The sequence below is a fragment of the Rutilus rutilus genome (assembly GCF_951802725.1).
Source record: "Rutilus rutilus genome assembly, chromosome: 5".
NCBI classification, from domain to species: domain Eukaryota; kingdom Metazoa; phylum Chordata; class Actinopteri; order Cypriniformes; family Leuciscidae; genus Rutilus; species Rutilus rutilus.
Window position 1 is genome coordinate 43901094 of NC_140213.1, and position 20818 is coordinate 43921911.

The 20818-nt window shown below is 41.5% G+C and overlaps 1 protein-coding gene across 2 annotated transcripts in view; it reads left to right on the forward strand.

The window, feature by feature from the left end:
• yap1 (Yes1 associated transcriptional regulator) overlaps positions 1-20818 on the forward strand; it is a 34626-nt gene that overhangs the window by 11520 nt on the left and 2288 nt on the right. The window contains exons 3-7 of one of the 2 annotated variants that reach the window (XM_084409174.1): positions 8856-8974; positions 11033-11146; positions 16849-17021; positions 18490-18623; positions 20680-20792. In XM_084409174.1, coding sequence (XP_084265300.1) covers positions 8856-8974; positions 11033-11146; positions 16849-17021; positions 18490-18623; positions 20680-20792 — 653 coding nt within the window. The remainder of the gene's footprint in view (positions 1-8855; positions 8975-11032; positions 11147-16848; positions 17022-18489; positions 18624-20679; positions 20793-20818) is intronic. The other variant, XM_084409175.1, reaches the window with a different exon arrangement.

Consider the following 20818-nt stretch of genomic DNA (forward strand, 5'->3'; position numbering starts at 1 on the left):
ACGTGAAGCGCAGACTCATTTAGATACTGCTTTAAGTCATAGATTTAGTGGCCTCGTTTTTGTAATGTTTAGTTTCCCAGGTCAGGGTGGATTCATTTCTCAGCTCATCTAGTGTGAAGCATTTACTCTGAGCAAATGTGTGTTTGTCAAGCTTGGGCTTTATTGACCACACACAAATAAGCCCCTTTCCTGTGTGTGTGTGTGTGTGTGTGTGTGTGTGTGTGTACATATAGATGGCAGAGTTAGCCAGACCAGTGTTTACCTAGTCCTGATGTAACACCTTTGCCCCAGACATCAATGCTCCTACTGTCACGGCGGAACAAACTGCCTCAAGAAGAACCCCTGCCTATGTATTCAGACCAGCGACTCGGTCCAAACACTCTTTACATTTACCAAACAGCACAGCAAATGTTAAATGTCACATTCAGTTTTACGGTGTTTTGGTTCTTGGTTTCTCGTTAATGGTATATCATTTCTTTGATGCACAAAAAGGACAAAGAATGTAAAATTCATTAAATGTTAAAATCACAGTAAGTGATTTCTGAGAAACGCTGTTGAAAGTGGATCAGACCGAGCTGCACAACCCACTTGTAACCAATCAGGAGAGAGAGTGAGCCAATCAGCAGTAGGGGGCGTGTCCACTCATGATGGGGGAGGAGAGAGAGTGAGCCTATCAGCAGTAGGGGGCATGTCCACTCATGATAGCGGAGAAGAGCGATTGAGCCAATCAGCAGTAGGGGGCGTGGACACTCATGATAGCAGAGAAAAGAGAGTGAGCTAATCAGCAGTAGGGGGGCGTGGCCACTCATGATAGCGGGGGAAAAGAGAGTGAGCTAATCAGCAGTAGGGGGTGTGGCCACTCATGATAGCGGAGAAGAGAGAGTGAGCTAATCAGCAGTAGGGGGCGTGTCCGTTCATGATGGGGGAGGAGAGAGAGTGAGCCAATCAGCAGTAGGGGGCGTGGCCACTCATGATGGGGAGGAGAGAGAGTGAGTGAGCAGGAGGGGGGTTTGAAGAAAGACTGTAGAAAGAGAGATGGCTGAGAGACATTACAAAAGAGAAAAGTTAAGAAGAATATCACTGGACAAAGAAGGGTTATGATCAGGCAAGAGCTTTAGGACCCATGTTAATATTAGAAAGCTTTCCCATTCTGGAGACCAAAGGGGAAGGCCTGAAAGTGGATGGCATGGTTGAGTTGTTTCTGCTCCGTACGTGAGCAACATTGGATTTGCTGTTTCAAAGAAACCAAGATATGCTGTTTTTGTAATGTTATCTATAGTAACAGGACAGTTTTGAGTGCCTTGTCTGGAGCTGCTGGCGACTAACAACAAAATCTTGTGTACTGTATGGTCATTTTTTGTTCTTCTATGTCGATCGTTCGTCATCTTCGCTTTATTTTTCGCGAAGCTTTATTTTGCTTCGCTTCTGCTATGATGAGGAGACATCCACTTTTGCATTGCGTGTTCGTGCATTTTGGGGGCGGAGCAATGAAGTGAGGGGTGTGTTTGTTTGGGTTGATTTCAAATATCAACAATGTTTCTCTGAAATCGCTCACTGCACCTTTTAAAGTATAGCTTGCCTGCAATTGTTTGAGAACTTCATAACCTTTACCCAAGTTTCTCTCTAGCATCTCTCTCTCGTTCTCTCTTTGACTCTGTTAACTCGCTGCTTTGTCCGCTGGTCTCTGTGATATGAGCCCTCCTTCAAAGAGGAACTTAAATCCGGCCAGAGGTCAGCAGGTCGCTCAATAATCTCTCCTGATGATGTCCTGCTGACGGAAGCCGAGTCACTCATCCACCCGTCCTGATGCACGCTTGCTCGCTCTGCCGCGAGGGAGAAATGGAGAGTTGACTGAGGTCTGATGTCCTCTTTCTGTCCTGACTAGCAGCATTCAGTCATTCATAATGGCTGCCTCTCGGTGGCCTCATTAGAGACTGTGTGTTATGCTAAGCTAATGTACAGAGTCTTTGTGAGGATCTGACACGGTTGTAGTGTAGGAGTAGTTTAGAAGTACTCAATTATTTTAGTGAGAAATGAATTATGTATTGACCCTACTCACAAAAAAACAAATATTCATTGACCAATAGTTTAAAAGAATATTCAAGTTAAAAAACAACGAAAGCAAAACCTTTTACTCCTGGTCCACTTAGCGTTCACATTTGCATTTTAACACAGGACCTAAAGATACCATACCTAAAGGCATAGGGATGTGTTCACAACCTTACTGGACGGCTTTTATTTAGTCTATTTCACGACAGAACTTACGAACATCCAAAGCAATGCTGTACTCTGGGCTAAATGCGCTGGTTGTATGTGCGTAGCCTACATATGATGGTATTATGACCAGCTGAGAACTCGTGAAGAGCTTATAAAATGTGTAAAGGAGTCAAAACAGCGGCAGGAATCCCTCCGTCACACACACAAACGAAGATCTGCTGCGAGGAGACGCGGTTCTGATGCCTGTACTGAACTGTGATGGGCAACATCACGACCATCATGAGAAAAAACGCATTCTGTCCTTTCTAGGGTCGCATCTTGAGTCATCATGACCCGTTTTTGATTCGTGCACGTGTCTTTGGTCCGTGTTGTGTTCATATTTCACTCGAACCGCACCAGAGTTTGTTTGGAAGCGTTCACACGTATTCAAATGAACCGCATTAACCGAGCAATCACACCAGGGTTCGTTTTAATCCAACCAAACATGCCAAGTGTGAATATAAGTTGTGTTTTACCAGAAATGTGCCTTCACTAGTGAATTCTAGAATGCAGATTCTGCATGCAATTGGAGAATAGGGAATGCAATCTCTTGCCACTTTCAGCTCATCCAGTATACGCTCTCATATTTTTAGGTCAATATTTGTTATTTCTTAGGCAAAGTGGAAAACATTCAGTGCTGGCGAAGTTGAGTGCGACTGTGAGAAGCATTCATCGCTGCACCTTAAGCTCTGCTGTGTTATAAATAACTGCAGCACAATAAACAGGGCCCTGATAATTGGGCCATCAATCATGTTGAGCGCTTGGGTGGGTCTATGCCCAGTGCCGTGAGTTCGCTAACCTCCCCTCTCCACCACCACCTCCTCCTCCTCCAGCGCTCTCTGGTTTCATGAGCGCTGATAACAGCTGGAGAGGAAATTAGGAAGTGAGCTTCTATAGGGCACTGTCTCCTTTAGTGTCATGGAGTGATTCCTGTGTGGTCATGGCTCAATGTGATTTGAGTGCCAGAATCCCTCCTCCGCTCTCCTAGTCTTTTGGCTATAAAGCAAAAGCCTGGTCCCAGGGTTGTAGACCTCTCTTTGTCTGTTTGTCATTCCCCCAGTCTGTCTTTTCAGTGCTTAGTCTGTGATGGAAGTAGTGCTCCAGAAAGAAGGTTTGCAGTCGTCTGGCTGAATCTGATGTTTGAAGCTCTGGAGGGTGTTTGCGGGGGTCTCTCTCGAGCGGTCGTCTATCCTGTCTATGCTTTTGTCTCCATCCCTAGCCCCATAATCCTCAATAACGCCTCTCAGCTGGTGGCCCAGAGCGATCTGTAATGGCCCAGAGCGGGAGCCGTGACAGCGATGATGCTTTCCTGTGGGAGTTTAGGAGGCCGTTGCCATTGGTGTTAGTTGTTTGGTGTGAATGTGCAGTCAGCCTCATTACACTGCACTGATCAGTTATCTGAAGTGGTCATTGATTGATTGCGGTTAGCTAGGTAAAGTTGAGTTGAATGTACTGGCATAATCTATTATGATTGTCTCTAATGGTGCAGTTACAATGGTGACATTTCAGGTCATTATAATTTCATTATAATGGGCCTTTTTACAGGTCATTATTTCATTAAAATGGACCTTTTTTTCCAAGGTCATGATAATTACATTTTAACATTCCAAACTTTTGTGTGCAAAAAAAAAAATGGCCCATTACCCATTGAGATTAGGACTGTCAAAAAGTCGATAGTGGAAAACTTTTCACCCTCACACACAACTCCCAGTTGTGTGGATTCCTATTGGAATGGCTGGATTCGCTCGGAAACTTCGGTAAATGTGAACACGCCTTCAATTCATTAACAGCAGGCATGATGGCATTATGAATAAATAACAGTTTAAGTATTATATGCATATGGCTTTCACCATTATTGTTACTTTTGGCTGCTTTTTGACTGTCCTCCCATTTTCCCGGTACTTTCCCGCTGAGTAAAGGGAAGTCAGTCTGGCTGATTTTGTGAATTTTGAAGTGTGTTGGTGTGTCTGCTGGAAATGCAAAGAGAACATTGCATGAGCAGACGCTCAAGAGTGACGCAATGGTTAGGGCTCCGACCCAGACTGACTACAAAAACACATTTGCTCTGTTCCAAAAGCGAGTGAGGTGCCTATACAGAGAGCAGCATCACAGACCTGAAGTCTGTTCAGAAGGTAGGCAACTCACTGCTTTCTAAGAGATCCCTTCACCAAGAATGCAATCCTCTAATGAATGCAAATAGGTATTTTTAATTGCACTATGCTGTTGAAAAGTGCAGTCACTCTATGATGCTACATAAGAAGGCAGTCGCCTATATGTGTTAAACTTTTTTAGCTTGAAGTTTGTTTGCAGATTTCTTGCATATGAAGCGTTGTCAGAAAACAGCACGTTGTAACTAATCTGTCGTTCGTTTTGGTTGCGGGCGATAATTCTTGGTCTGGATAATTTTGCCACTGAATTAAACATAAGCGTCATTGTTTTGCCTAGAAAGGGCACCGTGTGGGCAGAGCGTTCGGGGCTAATAAAGCTCACCTGCGTGAGTGTGTGCGCCTGCGTCTGAAACCCAAGAGATCTTCGTACTCGACATCCTGTGCTCCAATTAAAATTAACTCTCACCGCCTCTCCCTCCCTCACTCTCCCTGTGTCTCTGTCATAGTTTCCAGCAGCAATAGGAGGGGGGAGGATTGGGGTGACATAAAGTGTAACAGGACCACAGCAATCCACACAGCCAATGGAGTTCTGAGGGATTGCTTCCGCGCTCGTTTTTTCCTCCTCTGTGGCCTTTTCTTTTTGTTTGACGGTCATTCGGGCCCTCCCCTGTGACCCTCCTGAAGAGGCCCCTGTTCCTCGTCTGCTGCGGCCCGGGCTGTTTTCCTGGAGTGTGTGTGTGTGTGTGTGTGTGTGTGTGGGTTGGGGGTAGGGTGGCTTACTGGTAGGTGGGTGGGAGAGGGGCAGTTTTTGTCAGTTCCTTTGATCAGTAAAGCATAAACAAGAGGGAGCTTAGAGAAGAGGGGGTGGTGAAGTGCTGAGTCAGTCTCTCTCTTTCTCTCTCTCCTCTTTTTGTTATTCTTGCTCCCTCCCTTTCTCATAAGGCAGTGATGGCGGAATAGTGACTAATTAGTGGCGAAGAGAAAGTGACGGCGGGGAAAAATTGTCACAGGACTGTTTATGATGGGAAAGAAAGAGTCTTGCAAATTTTGTATTGCAAACAAAACCGGTTGGAAAGTTGCGAAATTAATTTTTCTATGCGGTCTCTCTTCCAGTAGACTAGTGGTCAGCCGCCAATCTATCAAGACTATTGGCCAAACAATATGGGTTTTTCAAAGGCTGCTGCCAATAGCAAGTAGTCGATGGTCAATATAATAGCAATTTGCAATATTAGAAATGTATTAATGCCAGTATTTTATAAATATACTGATACCTATGTATTATCAATGTACATTACTTTTTTTTTTTTTTTTGTAAAAACAATGCATTCAATTCAAAAGTAAAAGTAAAGACATTTTATAATGTTACAAAGTTTTTAAGTCATTTTGAAATGTATCACAACATTGCAATTTAAAATACTGATTGATGACTCTATATTAGAATTGTATAATTCAATTATATTATGTCAGTGACGTGTACATCAATTCGCTTAAATTTAAACACATTTTTTCAGAATGTTTATGTAAAATACACACAAAAAATGCACGTTAAAACAACATTGTTTTTCATTTATTGACAAGGCTGTCAAGTAGATGTTAGGAGGCAGCGAAACTTGTTTATTGGCAAATCAAACATGTTTATCGGCTGATGCCAATAATCTTGAAATGGATTTATTCGTCTTTAGTCTAGTCAAGTTCAATACATGCAAATCTCACGTTTTCAGCGACAAAACCTGTCTTAAATAGGGGGAAAGAGAGCAGAGCTGGGGGGGGGGGGAAAGAGGAACAAGTGAATAGCATTTAGGGTTTTGGGTCGTAGCTTGGTCTGAGCTTTTGTCCAGCAGGTGAAAGCTTTGTAAAACTGGCGCCAGATTGTTAAAGAGCCTGACACTTCAGTGTGTTGGAACAGGCAGGGAGAGAAAGAAACCTCCTGGGAGGAGACCCATGACTGACCCTGCCTGAATGTACAGGCCTTCGCCTGAGAGAGAGAGAGAGAGAGAGAAAGAGTGGGAGCGGGAAAAAGAGGGGCCTTTTCCTGTGTTAGCTCTACATCTTAATCGAGCAACAAGCCCAAACAAAGCCATCATTAGAAATGCCTCTAACACCAAGTGTTGCTGCCCGTTTTCATTAGTGTTCATTAGCGTTTCGCAACCGCCTGATTTGTCCTGAAGTTGCATAAAACGGCTTCTTTCAGTAGTGTTTACCTACAGCAATATTTCGAGTTATAAACTAAAGCGCATAATCCGCACTGGCTGTAGTTGCGTCGACCTGACAGAACTTGCGTCACCTCCAAAGCGTGGGTCTTTTGAAACACCCACTCCATCCCAAACACTGCTCGTAAATTGCGTGCATGTGCCTTCAGGACACCCAAAACCATTTTCTTGGAAGACTTCTTTTGTTTAAAAGAAAGTGTAAAGATTAGCAGCTAGTGTTTAGGAAGGAAAAGGGTTGTCAGGTTTGATCTCAAGGAAGCTGTGAGATTAGATCATGTGAAATGTACTGTGATAGTGAGCTAGAAAGCACAGCAATGTTGGATTTGTAGGTGAATAGTTTAAGACTGGTCATTTCAATGACTATTCAAGTTGAGATTTAGGCCCAAAAGCCCCCCCTGTTTTCCAGCATAGACTGCTTAACCTTTAAGTGATAAACTGCAGTGAAAGAGAAAACAACAGTGAGTCAAGCAACTCTTCTCTCACTGCCACCCTGCTGTCTAAGATCTGAATAAACAGAAGGGTGTAAGTTTAGCTTCAGTGTCTCCTTTTAGACTCATTGATTTGTTTTCCAGTAACCGTGTTATTCATCACTGACCTTACACAGTAATCGGTGACTTCATTCACAGATGACACCGGTTCAGTCCACTGCACGCAGGCAAATCACATGTAAACTGGGTCAGAGTTCACCGTTATCCACACCCCCTCCTACACAGCAATACATCAGCAGGTCTGACACAAGAGTGGGTGGCAATTGTAAAGTTTACAAAATAGACTTTCATAAGAGCCTATTTTTAGCAGACGGGGCCAGACGAAATGATTGGCTATTTCATTGCTAACAGGACAGACCATCATTTACACTTTGCTTGCAGGAGGCTTCGGAGATGTTTGGTTCTTGCTCGCTTTTGCTTATACAGATTAAAGGGCTGAGATGCTGTCCAAATGGATCGGTGTTCGGGTGTTTACAAAGATCTTTTAAAAGTTCCACTTGCCGGGAGTTTTATCTGAGCGCTCGGTTTGGATCAAATAAACCAATGTGGGATATATAACAGTTGTTTATATGGTAGTACGCTGCCCTTGACGCACCTTTGTTAACATGCCTTATATTCTCATAAATCCATACATTGTTATCGGCTGTATTTTAAAACCTAGGGTGCTGCCTACCTAGACTTACATTTTGGGCAACATAAGAAAAGCAATGACATAAAAAGAAACACATTTAATAAATAATCAGTCCATATGTTAAAGGGATAGTTCACTTTGAAATTAATTTTTGATATGTTTTAGCTTACCTCAAGGGCATCCAAGATGTAGGTGTCTTTGTTTCCGCAGTAGTTTCAATTTTGATATTTTTAGGTCAAACCGTTCTTGTCTGTCAGTCATATAATGCAGGTCTATGGTCACTGTCTCAAAACACAAGCACAGAGTCCAAATTAAAACAATTCCCCACGTCCAAATGAAACAATTCCCCATCGTAAGTACACATTGATGGCCTAAGACACGAAACGAGCGGTTTGTGTGAGAAAACGAACAGTATTTATATCGTTGTTATCTCTTGAAAACAGCACACGTCCAAATGATCTGACGGCGATCAAGAGATAACAACGATATAAATACTGTTCGTTTTCTCACACAAACCGCTCGTTTCGTGTCTTAGGCCATCAATGTGTACTTATGATGGGGAATTGTTTCATTTGGACGTGGGGAATTGTTTTAATTTGGACTCTGTGCTTGTGTTTTGAGACAGTGACCATAGACCTGCATTATATGACTGACAGACAAGAACGGTTTGACCTAAAAATATCAAAATTGAAACTACTGCGGAAACAAAGACACCTACATCTTGGATGCCCTTGAGGTAAGCTAAAACATATCAAAAATTAATTTCAAAGTGAACTATCCCTTTAAATAATCTACTTTTAATTGTATTCAATGTAGCTAAACTTTATTATATTATTATTTTATATTTATTTAAATATTATTTATACTTTTTTTTTTATTGTGGTACAAAATAATACATTATATATTGGCAGAAAAGAGGTTAAAAATGTGCATATCAAAAAAAGTATTTATGCAGCCTAGAACAAGAGCAAATGTAATCACTTATAGACGTATAATAGTTTTTAAATATATATTTTTTTCATTCTGTGGCCCTAATTTAAAATTGCCAGTTTTGTTTTGGCCCAATATGTCCAGCCAAAGAAGGCAGCTCATTAGGATTCAGAACTCAGTCACCATAGTTATGCTTAATAGTCTCTTAATGTACATCTGTGTGTCCCCATAGCCATCATGACCAGACGACCACCTGGCAGGACCCGCGCAAGGCCCTCCTGCAGATGAACCAGGCCGCCCCGCCCAGCCCAGTGCCTGTCCAGCAACAGAACATCATGAACCCTGCCTCAGGTCAGCAGCTCCAGACACTCATTTCATATTTAAAACTACACTCTCAGTCCCAGCATTCTCATGCTAATTCTACGGGTGTAGCAGTCTCTGTTTACACCCAACCCTGCCTCTACCTCGGCAAACGAAGAAATCTTATCAGTGCAGACAAATGCAAATCAATGCATGTGAATGGCAGTTGACGGTAAGGTAGACATGTCTGGTTGGAGATACAATAGTGACCAGGGTCAGACCTGGAGTCAGCTTATGGGAGGTTCAACAGGATCTGAGACAAGACCGGTCCCTTTCAGTGTTTTAGGGCATTCCCTTCAGACTTTAATGCCATTCTTTGGATTGCAAAGTACGATACATTGTTTGGTCCTGGAAACTGCAAAAAATGTAATCCCCTATGGAGAAAATTAATGGGATTTTTACTTTCCTGAACCTGACTGTTGCACTCTATAACATGGTAGTCTTGTCTTTTCCTTATCTATCATGCTTATATGTAATCCCTCCGGTTTTACTTGCACCGCTCTGAGTGGGATTCGAACCGGCGTTTCCGGTAGGGATGCTCCGATCAGGATTTTTTGTAGCCAGTATGTCTACCGATGTCATGATCGGTCAATCCCGATCATTCAAGCTTTATATAATTAATATGAAAGCTCGCTGTTGACTGATAAAGTAATACCACAGATGTTGCTTTGGTTATATTATTTACAGTGATTGTTGTTTTAATTGAAAATCACATAAATAAGCACAACAAATATTTATTTTACAATGAACATTTTAATAGGTCTTTAAAAACAGCGCTTACACATAAACCACTATCCATTTGGCTTTTTAAAGAGCCTACAAGACTTTAAAACTGAACCTAATTGCAGGCTGTCAGTCAGTGCAGTTACAGTGTTACGCCAGCAGGGCGAGGGACTGTCTTTTATGAGCGAGTCATTGTTAAACCATTCATTCTAGGTCAACTTGGTGTTGAGATTAATTTAACTTTGAGTGCTCATGAGGCTCACTTGACGAGCAACGCATCACCTGGGTAACGCTGAAGCGGATGTTTCACTTCATAGAGATCAATGGCATTGATTCAATGCATTGAGCAGCGCTGATGCCAGTCATGGGAAATCCCCTTAAGTATTGAAAGGATACAACGACAAAGATATCGTTTTCATCTTCTGACAACTGATGGCAAACTGATTTTTTTTTCACGAATATATGGCATGACCTGAAGAAGAACAGATGCAGGTAATCACACACGCTCAGTTTCCCTGTCGCTGTGTGTGTGTGTGTATGTGTGTAAGTGTGTGTGTGTAAGTGGAGGAGCTGCTTGAGAGCAGCGACACAGAGAGCAGATGACAGAGGCAGCGAATCAGGTTCGTTGGATTATTTAGCCAATGTTCCTCCCTGTGATATTTCATTAGAACATGACAGGTGACTGCGGCGCTAAAGTTTGACGTCATCAAATTGGGATCGGTTCGTGAGATCAGCCAAGTTTAACGACTACCGATCGAGTCACAGAATGTGATTATAGGCCGATACCAATCTGCGGCCGATCCATCGGAGCATCCCTAGTTTCCGGCATGGGACCGGCAGCCTCCAGCGTCTCTAGCCAGTGCACCTCTTTAGTCCAGGGGAGTGAGGTTTACTCGCATAGCTATAACTAGCTGGCCTCCGTTACCCCTCTAAACCTTACGCCCATTCGGGTCACGGCACCAATGTTACCCCTCCGGTTCTACTCGCCCTGCTCCGAGCGGGATTCAAACCGGAGCTCTGGGCATGGGAGGCGGACGCACTAACAAAATTCTGCTATTGGAAACTGAAACCACCAAATCAGACAAATAAGGGATGTGCAATCAAAGTCCAGGCAAGTCAGTTAACTCAGCAGCCATCTTGGCAATGCCTCCTTCATAGTTTCTACAGTATGTAGGCAGTAGCTCATGTACTATTTACTTGGATGAAGAACGTTAACACTGGGGAAAATGTGGAATGAAAAATGTGGATTGTGGCCAAACAAATTACTAACATAAGAATTTCAGTTAGTACTGGATAATTCACTGTACCCTGACTGTTCTCTCTCAGGACCTCTTCCTGAAGGCTGGGAGCAAGCTATTACCTCAGAAGGAGAGATCTACTACATCAATCACAAAAACAAAACCACCTCTTGGCTGGACCCACGACTCGACCCGCGTTACGGTGAGCTTTAAATCCTAAAAGTTTATAATAATCAAAATTTATTAATTGTACTTTTGATTGATCATTGGTCTCTTATCATGCTGCTCTTGTCGCCATTTTATAAAAGAATAAGCCACCTGAGTAGTGAAGCATTGATGTTTCGGCAAGCGAAAATATTCAGCTTAAACTGCAAAATAAAAAAATCAGTTTTGACTAAATGGTTTTGCATTGACCAAACCAGTTAGCACGTCCTCAGTGGCATGTTGTGCAAACAACTTAGATAAGCTACAACAGATAAACACGTCAGCAATATGGGATGCACGTAGCCAAAAATGAAACTAGGATAGCAAAATGTACAATTTGTTCAGGTAAAATATCAAGAGGCGGCTTGTTGCCGAAGAACTTTACTATTATAGTTTTATCAGCTGTAAACCAAACACCCTGAGCAGCATACTGAGTTTTAAAGTTAATGACTAAAGTTAATTACTGAAACATTATTTTTAGTTTCGGTTTTCGGTTCAATGACAACTTTAATTTCGGTTTCGGTGTGTCTGTAAAAAGAAAATCATCTATCACTATACCTGAGGTCGATCATTGCAGTGGTTTCATCATTGATAAGGGGTGTTAGGCGCTCAAAGTCCTGAGAACACACTTCCACCGTGGTAAAATCACTGTAACTGTTGCTTATTGCTTTATTATTATTATGCTGATTACAGACCGAGTGTAGATGACTGCTCTCTGACAATGTGTGTGTATGAAAGCGAGTGAGTGAGTGTGTGTGTGTGTATGCGTTTTTGTGGCACACTATTCACAGAGTATTCCTGCTTCCTGTGACTCATACTGAGGTTAGCCAAAACTGCTCCACACTCAAGAGTCTGCTATGTGATCCCTTTACTCGCACACAAACACACACACTCGCAAACTAGTTCAAACTGCATCTGATTATGCCGTTCCCTAAACCCCCCCGTTCAGATATGCATCCATAATCCATACGCAGAGGCGATGAAACATATCTAAGCAGTGGAATAGTCACATTAATCTAATCATCTGTTTTTGCTGTCAAGATAAATGGTTCACCGAAAGGTTGTCAGACTAAGATGTTTGTCCTTTTTCTACCCCTTTCAGTCCCTCTCTTTAATCTCTTTCTATGAGCACGTAAGGCTCACAAAGAGATGAAGGCTTCTACTTATGTCACTTTGAGTTACTCACGCTTGAGGTGCTTTTGCTTCATCCCAAAGGAGTTTTCCCCTGGGATACTATCTCACTATCTCCCTCATGTATGAACAAGCATGTTTTTGCCCCGTTTTTGACCGAAATCCGCATCTACAAAATGGGTTTTTGTGTGCAAGCATACACCAAAACATGCAAGTGGTCGTGGGTAAAGTGGTAAGAAGTCTGTGAAGGGCTGGGTCAGGCAGGAGAGAGAGAGAGAGAAAGAGAGAAAGAGCGAAAGACAAAAAGGGAGGGGGGTCGGCTCTGGTGGGTGAAGCCCTTTGAAGATTTATAAGTGTTCAGCGGACAAGCCTGGTGGGCCTCTGAATTACAGACGTAATGTGAGGGGGAGAACGGCGAGAGGGGTAGACGACGTGGTTAACTCATTCCTTGCCACAAGTTTAGAATGTTTGGGCGTTCCCGTGCGGTTTTATGTAACTGCTTGCGTTGGCATATTTTTATAACCTTTGTGTTTGTGTTTTAATCCCTCGATTCCTCTCATTGAGGTTGCTGGACTGCAGACGTTTGGACGAACTTTATCCCACCGGCTTCAAAAATGCAACTTTAAATGAGTTAGAAGAACGTTGGCTCCTTCTCTTGCACCAATTGAACCTCAAATACTTAAGATTAAGTATGTTGCTAACCTGACAGGTCCAGTCTGGGTCTCCGCTCACCATTGGAGACGCTTGGGTAATTCGAGCAGGGAGTAGAGTAGGATTGTACTCCTTTAACTGAGAACTCAAGTCTGGCCATTCTCTCGTTCTGTCTAACCCACCCCCCCCTTCCCAGCCCGCGTGAGGCCCAGCGCAGGCAGAACTGTTCTCAGCTGCACATCTAGATGGACTTGAGACGGTGCCAGGCCTCTCGATGCTGCAGCTCTGCTCCTAATCTGTTCCAGACCTTTTCAGTCAAAGAGACCCAATGTTAGAGAGAGAGAGAGAAAGAGGAAGGGGGCAGGCGAAGGCAGGCCCTGAGAGAGGGAAAGGAAGAGGGAGAAGAAAGGGAGGAATAAGAGACCACTGGATAAACTTGTGCCTCCTTCCTAAGAGGCGGTGAACAGGCCTTGAGGTCTGATCTGAGAGGCCAACGTGGGACTTTATGATGTATTTCACGCCTCATCTGGCCCGTAGACTCAAAAACACCACCATTTTTGAGCACAAAGACCAACTGGAGCCTTCACTTATCGGTCATGTGCTGCGGGCCGCTTAGATTATCATGGTCCTTCAGTGGAGGAGTTGGCACCTTGTTGGCAAGTGCAGAGTGATGTCACACTCTTGTGAAGCACTCATCTTTTCCAGAGCTTTGAGCTGACACACACTCTCATGCACGGTTGCATAAACACTTCACGACTCCCAAGGCGCTTGCCTTATTGGGAAACGGGATGACGAAAGTGCCATCAGTGGTTCACATTCGAAGATGACAGTCTCAGTGCATTCATGGAGTTATTTAACTTTTTCTGAAGTAAATGTGAGTGGTGGTTGTAAATACAACAAGCAACAGTCATTGTGAAAAAGGCATTGCATTATAAAAAGGCTTTGCAAATGCCTTATTAATAAACATAGTTTGTTTAGCAGGACAATCAACTCTGTGCTCGATACAATAAACTCTGTTGTGTCCATTTTAAGATTGTTCTTGCATTATTAACAATAGTCCATTATCGTTGCCAAGTCGTTGCCATTTTGAAGGTTTCCGCATCATGTTGCAGTGGTCAGGTGGTACAAGTCAGAGCTTTCATAGAATAAAATAGTTTTGATTAAAAGTTCTACGAGAACGTGAATGCTTTTTACAAGCATAATTACGGTAATTCCAACATGGCATGAACGTATCTTTTGTCTCCAGTTTAGATCTAAGTTGATCTCTTAGATCTAGAGAAAAGGGATCCCAAGTGAAATCTAGTGGAACAACTGAAAACATGATCAGAAATGTGTGGTTAAATCGGGTGAGCGTATTGCAACAGCGCAGTGTCTGTAAAAAGGAAAACATCAAGAACCTGAAATATGACACTGACTCTATTATTTGCAAAAGTGCATTGCATATTACTTGCATCGCTTTAGTGCGAATAACGGAAGCACATTTGCATTTCTCACTGCAGTAATCACTAATAATAACTGTGAAAGTCTTGATGTATAAATATACCACCTGCTGTTTCCACTTGTAAGTGATACGGCTGCCATCTTGCTTTCAACTGGTTTCCTACTACACACTAGTCACAGCTGAGTTTCCTCACGCTGGCTTCCGGCAGCTCACAGCTTGCTTTTGTGTGGCCCGCTGAGGTTTGTGTATGATAGGATATAGAGAGGCTTTTCTTCTGGACACAGATCGACTTCTTCTTTCCTTTTTCTCCTCCGCGTACGCGCTTATCTCTCAACTCGAAACGCAACTTGAGCATGGCTTTTATACAACAAACCTGTTAAATCGACAGCCAGCAAATATTTACAAAGGCTTCAAACGTCCTGCCGCTGCGTTTCCTAATGTTTCCCAACACCCCGCCAGTCTCACCTGGAAAAGGAAAGGGGAGCTGCTATTGGCTCGGCTTCGCGATACGGCCCGATAAAGACTGTTATTGCTGGATGATCGTGTTTCAGAGCCAGCGTTGGCAAACTACGTCAATCTAAACTTTTATCTCTATCTCGCTCTTTTTATTTGTGTTTCTCTGGCACGTTTCCTCCTCCTCCTCCTCCTGTTGGTTCAGAGGAGAACACATTCGTTGCACGAACCTGCAGTTCTGCTGCGCTTATGCAACTCTGAGTCATTCGGCCACATGGATAAAGCTTGTTTGTGTGTTCTTGTCATCTTCATGCTGTGGTATGGAGTTTCCCAAGTGAGATGCCCACAGAAACAAGTATAGACTAGTCAGGGAAATCCAGACCTGAGAATCAAGAGTTCATTTTGTGCAACAAATCTGGCTGCCACATATCAGCCTGTATTAACTGGTCACTCCTGCCCTCAGATCAGCCATTACTTCTCCACCAGAACCGTCATTCGGCTTCAATAGACCCCTATCTATGCGAGATAAGAGTCTTAAAAGAGAAACAAACACACACACACAGATACACACTCCCCCACTAGCACTCATACACATTCCCACACACTCTTCCACGCCTCGGGCAGTGTGGGGGATGGTGGTTGTGGTGTGTGTGTGAGGCGTGGTGAGTCTCTGATCTGATTCCCATGGTGAGAGGAGAGTGGAGACTCATTCAGGCCTGAGGTAGTGTAAACACACTGTGATTGAATGGCGATGAGGATAAGCGGGGAAGACGGGGCTCCCTCGCGCATAACAACGCTAGCACCATCGCGGCTTTGTTGTCCCTGGTGGCCCCAGTGCATAAGTAAACAGCCATTTTCATTGGTCCAATTACTGTAACACCCCACCTCCTATGGTCCAAAACATTTGTTTCTGTGTTTGCGTCGGTGGCGATACGCATTTCTCCATTCACTTACATTGATGGGACTTTTATTATGCCCTGTGTTGTATACATATAATCTCTTTTCTTAATATACTATGAATATGAATGGCCAAACAGGGAATTATTAAATGAAATCGGAATATTTATTTATAAATCCGAATATATATATATCTTTCTATGACTAAATAATAAGTATATAAACTATATAATGAAGATATAATGACTATAAATTCAAATATTTAGTTATATGTATAAATGTATAGATACAAATCTGAATATACTGTATATATGCAAATCTGAATATACAGATACAAATCTCAATATATAAATCTAAGTTGTAATAATTATATAGATTGTAATTAGATATATTAATCTGAATATAAGTGATAAATGACTCACTAAATGAATTCAGACTTATAACTGCATATTCAGATTTATAGATAAATATAATTATAAATTGAGAATTATAACTTTGTATTAAAAAAATACAAGTATATATATTCAGATTTCATATCATTATTTCTTGTTTGGCCCTTCATAAGTGTATAATGAAAGTCCTGGATGCTAATTCATCAATTTGGCGTTTCAGTATTGCTTATATACACTATAATGCCAATTTTATTTGCATGTTGTGTATATTTTCTAGTGGAAAATTAAGACATCATTTACTCACCAAAATTACTAACGGCCAAGGTCAGGATTTTTGTTAAATAATACATTAAATGTCAAATTTACTGATTAAATTATCAGTATATTATCAAATTTAAATTATTAAATTTCATAGGGTTTTTCACCAAACCCTATGCTAAACCCCCAGAACACTTGGAATATACGACACGTGTCGCATGGGACCATTCTGTGATACTTTTGTGTGTGTGTGTGTTTTTCTTTTTTTTTAAAGTCGCTATTCACTAGGATGAGCACAAGCAGAACTTTTTTTTTTTTTTTTTTTTTGTTCCAAAGTAGAAAGAAGTGCATACGGCATTAGAAAATGATGACTTAATTTTAATTTTAGAGTGAGCTATCCCTTTAATCCCTTTTTTTTTATTGCCAATAACAAGAGCGAACAAAGCCTCTTAAAATAATTTATTGTGTGTTCCTCAGCTATGAACCAGCAGCGAATTTCCCAGAGTGCTCCAGTGAAGCAAGGCTCCCAGTTGCCCTCCAGCCCGCAGAGTGGAGTAATGGGTGGAAACAGCCAGATCAGACTGCAGCAGATCCAGATGGAGAAAGAGAGACTGAGGATCAAGCAAGAGCTCCTCCGCCAGAGACCCCAGGTCAGACACACACCTGTCAGAACATTCTGTCCTCGCATGTAGACGGGCCTGAGCTGTACTGCGTATTTTTGTTTGTAATGTACCGTGGCGTTTAATCTTATGCTGGTTGTTTTGACAGACCTTGACTATTGGCACAAGGTCTGGTCCACTTTGCAACTTATGCATCTGATAAACAACCCATCACACTTTGTTTCTTTACATGTAGTGCGGGGTCTAAATCTGAAGTCGCTGTATAGATGGCGTGTGTGTGTTTTTTGCACGAGTAAATGAGAGGTTGGAGAGGAGGAGGAGGAGGTTTTGCTCAGCTGCCCCTGCTTTGGAATGTAAACACGGTGTTGACTCAGTTCTGCAAGACCCCCCTGCTGGAAAACTAAATAAACAGAGATCTTCAGGGATGATCTTACAGGCTAGAAGCAGCTCACTTTAAAGACTAATAAAGACAGGCCTTCAAAAACACTTAAAGACATTGATGTTATTGCTGGAAATCCTATAATGAATCGCTCACCCATGATATTGCATGTTATTGAAATCAAAGCGAACGTAAAATTGTATTCTACCTCTATTGTAACACATTTTCTATTAAAAAGATATTTAACAAGTTAAAATATATTTACTTTCATACTGATCTTACTGAAATTTGGTTAAAAAACCAATTTAACCAAAAAAACTGGAACTAAACTGAAATACATTTGCATGATTTTAAAATTATACTCAAATTAAGATTTACAGAATGCATTGTAATTGATTCAAATTTCATAACCCATCTGCATTGATTTTGAAAACCGCTATTTAAATGATAGCATTAACTCTGGGAGCATAAAACTAAAGAAGAAAGACATTTCTTTTTAAATAATGTGATGAATGAATCATTCTCAATAAGTTGAGTATAGTCAATAAGGGTCAGTGTGGATGTCATGCTGTGACAGCCTGTTGAGTTATCCTTTAATCAGCACAAGTTGTGAAAGTATTCAAGTTTCAATTAGTCATAGGAAGTCTGTAATAAAAAACAAATATCTGACCCTAAATGGTGTGCAATAAACACACACCTTCGCGTGAGATTCTGCAAACCACCCGTTTATGCTGAGGCTATAAAAAAAAAATGTTGACAATCTTGCACAATCCATTGACAAATGATAACCAGATTTGTTACTCATGACTTGTTGGATGGGAAAGGCTTTTATTTAACACAAGAGGCTGATACAGGAAACTAAGTGAAACTTGTAGGTTAAGTTTTTTTTGTTGTTTTTTCGCACCTCACTGTTTTGTGTGTGGTTTGACAGCAAACCAGTATAGTTTGTTCTGTCCTTTCCCTTCAGTTGAAAAATGCATCCGTGCTCATCTATGTTCTTGAAGTAATTCCAAAGAAAATTTCGTCTTCCGTCGAGCTTCCGTTCCTGCAAACCCAGTCTGCTCACTTTGTGAATCTCGCACTTTGACACGAATTTCTTTTGTCTGTGCGTGCGTACAGGAGCTCGCCCTGAGAAACCAGCTTCCAACCAGCATGGAGCAGGATGGCGGCACTCAAAACCCAGTGTCCTCGCCCGGCATGGGCCAAGACGCCCGTAACATGACCACCAACAGCTCTGACCCTTTCTTGAACAGGTAAGGCACTTCAAACTCATGCATGCACGACACATGAAACTCGCTTTGAGTTTGCACATGGCGCAAAGGCACATAAATGCCATGAACCTTCCCACAAAAGATGTTTGGCTGCATCATGTGTGCTTTTTCTGCTGGAATGACACTCATTGGTGACCCCTGATGGAGAAGCTGTTGAAAGCAGGCGATATTAAGCAGCTTTTGCAGAGAATTGCGCCCTCCAGTGGCATCAATCTCTCCTACATGAGAGAGCAGATAAGGGACTTATGTGAATAGCAAGGCGGCCGTGAGAACATGTGGTCTCGGTCTTGGACAAGGCCACCCCCCGACCCCCCCCTCCCCACCTCGGCTGCGCTCACAAAGAGCTCATTCATCCAGCGACTCTCATGCACTGAAGCCACATTTCATTCTCTTAATTAGGAGAAACTTGCTGTATTTTCCTTCACTGTAGCATGTCCTCTGCCCTCTTTATTTGTGCTGAACTGCCTGCCTGCTATTTATAGAGAGCTTTCCTCAGACCACCAGCAAAACAACACCTTTTACAATGACTCTCAAAGGCAGTTCAAAGCGGGCCACTGTGAGGAACACAAGCAGAAACTCTTGCAGCAGAATGAGCAGTCATTATTAGCAGTTAATCTGCATAATTGTACAGACGTTAAGAGGCAAAGCTTTGGAAATGAGGGATTTTTATGTTAAGGTACTGTATATATGGTTGTGCATTATTTACACAAAAGTCTTCAAAACTTTGGAGGAACACAAATGGAAATAGATTTAAACTTTCTTGTGTTTTAGCTAATGCAAAACCTGCTCTGCACACTCTCATTCTCTCAATAATATTGCGATTCAACACACTTTCACTTAGAAAAAAAAGTTTGCAAAAAGAGCAAACTTCCTTTTTTTTTTTATTGAGTGATCTGCACTGGATTATATTCTTAGTTTGTGGTCAGACAGAAATAGTCAGGTGTGTGTTGATCTAATGCTACCGTATATTTGTCTTTGTGGTGGTCAAATAATTTTTCCCCAAAGATGTGAACATGAAATTCAGGTGAAACTCAAACTGTGAATATCGTGCAAAAGTTTGTGTATTTCTGTAATTCAAATTAAAATGTGAAACTAATATATTTAGTATATATACATATGCATGATTATACTTTTCAGAGCACCGACATTTCTGTATTTAAAATCCTTTTTTTATTTTATTTCATATAATATTCAAATTTTCGGAGATTTTGAATTTGGGGTTTTCATAAGCTGTGAGCCATAATCGTAAAAATTATAACTTTTGCACGATATTCAAATTTTTCGAGTTTCACCTGTATGTGACGTTGTTTCTTGCCATGAGATTATTTATACCAGTGCGAGGCAAATTACCATAAATGATAATAATAAAAAAATCATATGTGAAATTGAAATTATGAAAAATGCAATTTATGTACACTGTATTGTAAAAATGTTTCAGGATTATTTAATGAATTGCACATTCACAAGAACAGCATTTGTTTGAAATAGAAATCTTATACCATTATAAATGTCTTTAATGCATCCTTGCTGAATAAAAGTATTAATTTCTTTCAAAAGAAATCGGTTACACTTTATTTTAAGGTGTCCATGTTACAGTGTAATTATGCATTTAAGTATTGAGTAATAATAATTAACGACATGTACTTATGGTTAGGATTGGGGTTTGGTTTAGAACATAGTTGCATGTAATTATGCATAATTTGGTTACACTATAATTTACAGTACGTGTGCTTGGTGTACTTACCCAAGACAGTACTGGGTAATATAAGGTAACTACATGGGTTAAGGTTATGTTTATTGGTGGGTTTATGGTTAGTACCTAGTTATAGTACATACTATGCTATAGTATAGCATAGTATGTACATGTGGAACAGGATTGTAAAATAAAATGTATAGTTATTACTACAGTAACGTGTAACAAGGACACTGTAAAATAAAATCTTTCTGAGCCCAGACTTTAGAACAGTAGTGTAACCGTACAGTTTACATATTTGTCTAAGCAAGCTTTTAAATGTGTGTGTCATTAATGGTGTTGCAGTGGGACGTATCACTCCCGAGACGAGAGCACAGACAGTGGCCTGAGCATGAGCAGTTACAGCGTCCCTCGCACCCCAGACGACTTCCTCAACAGCGTGGACGAGATGGAGACAGGTACATCACAAGGACAATAATCACAA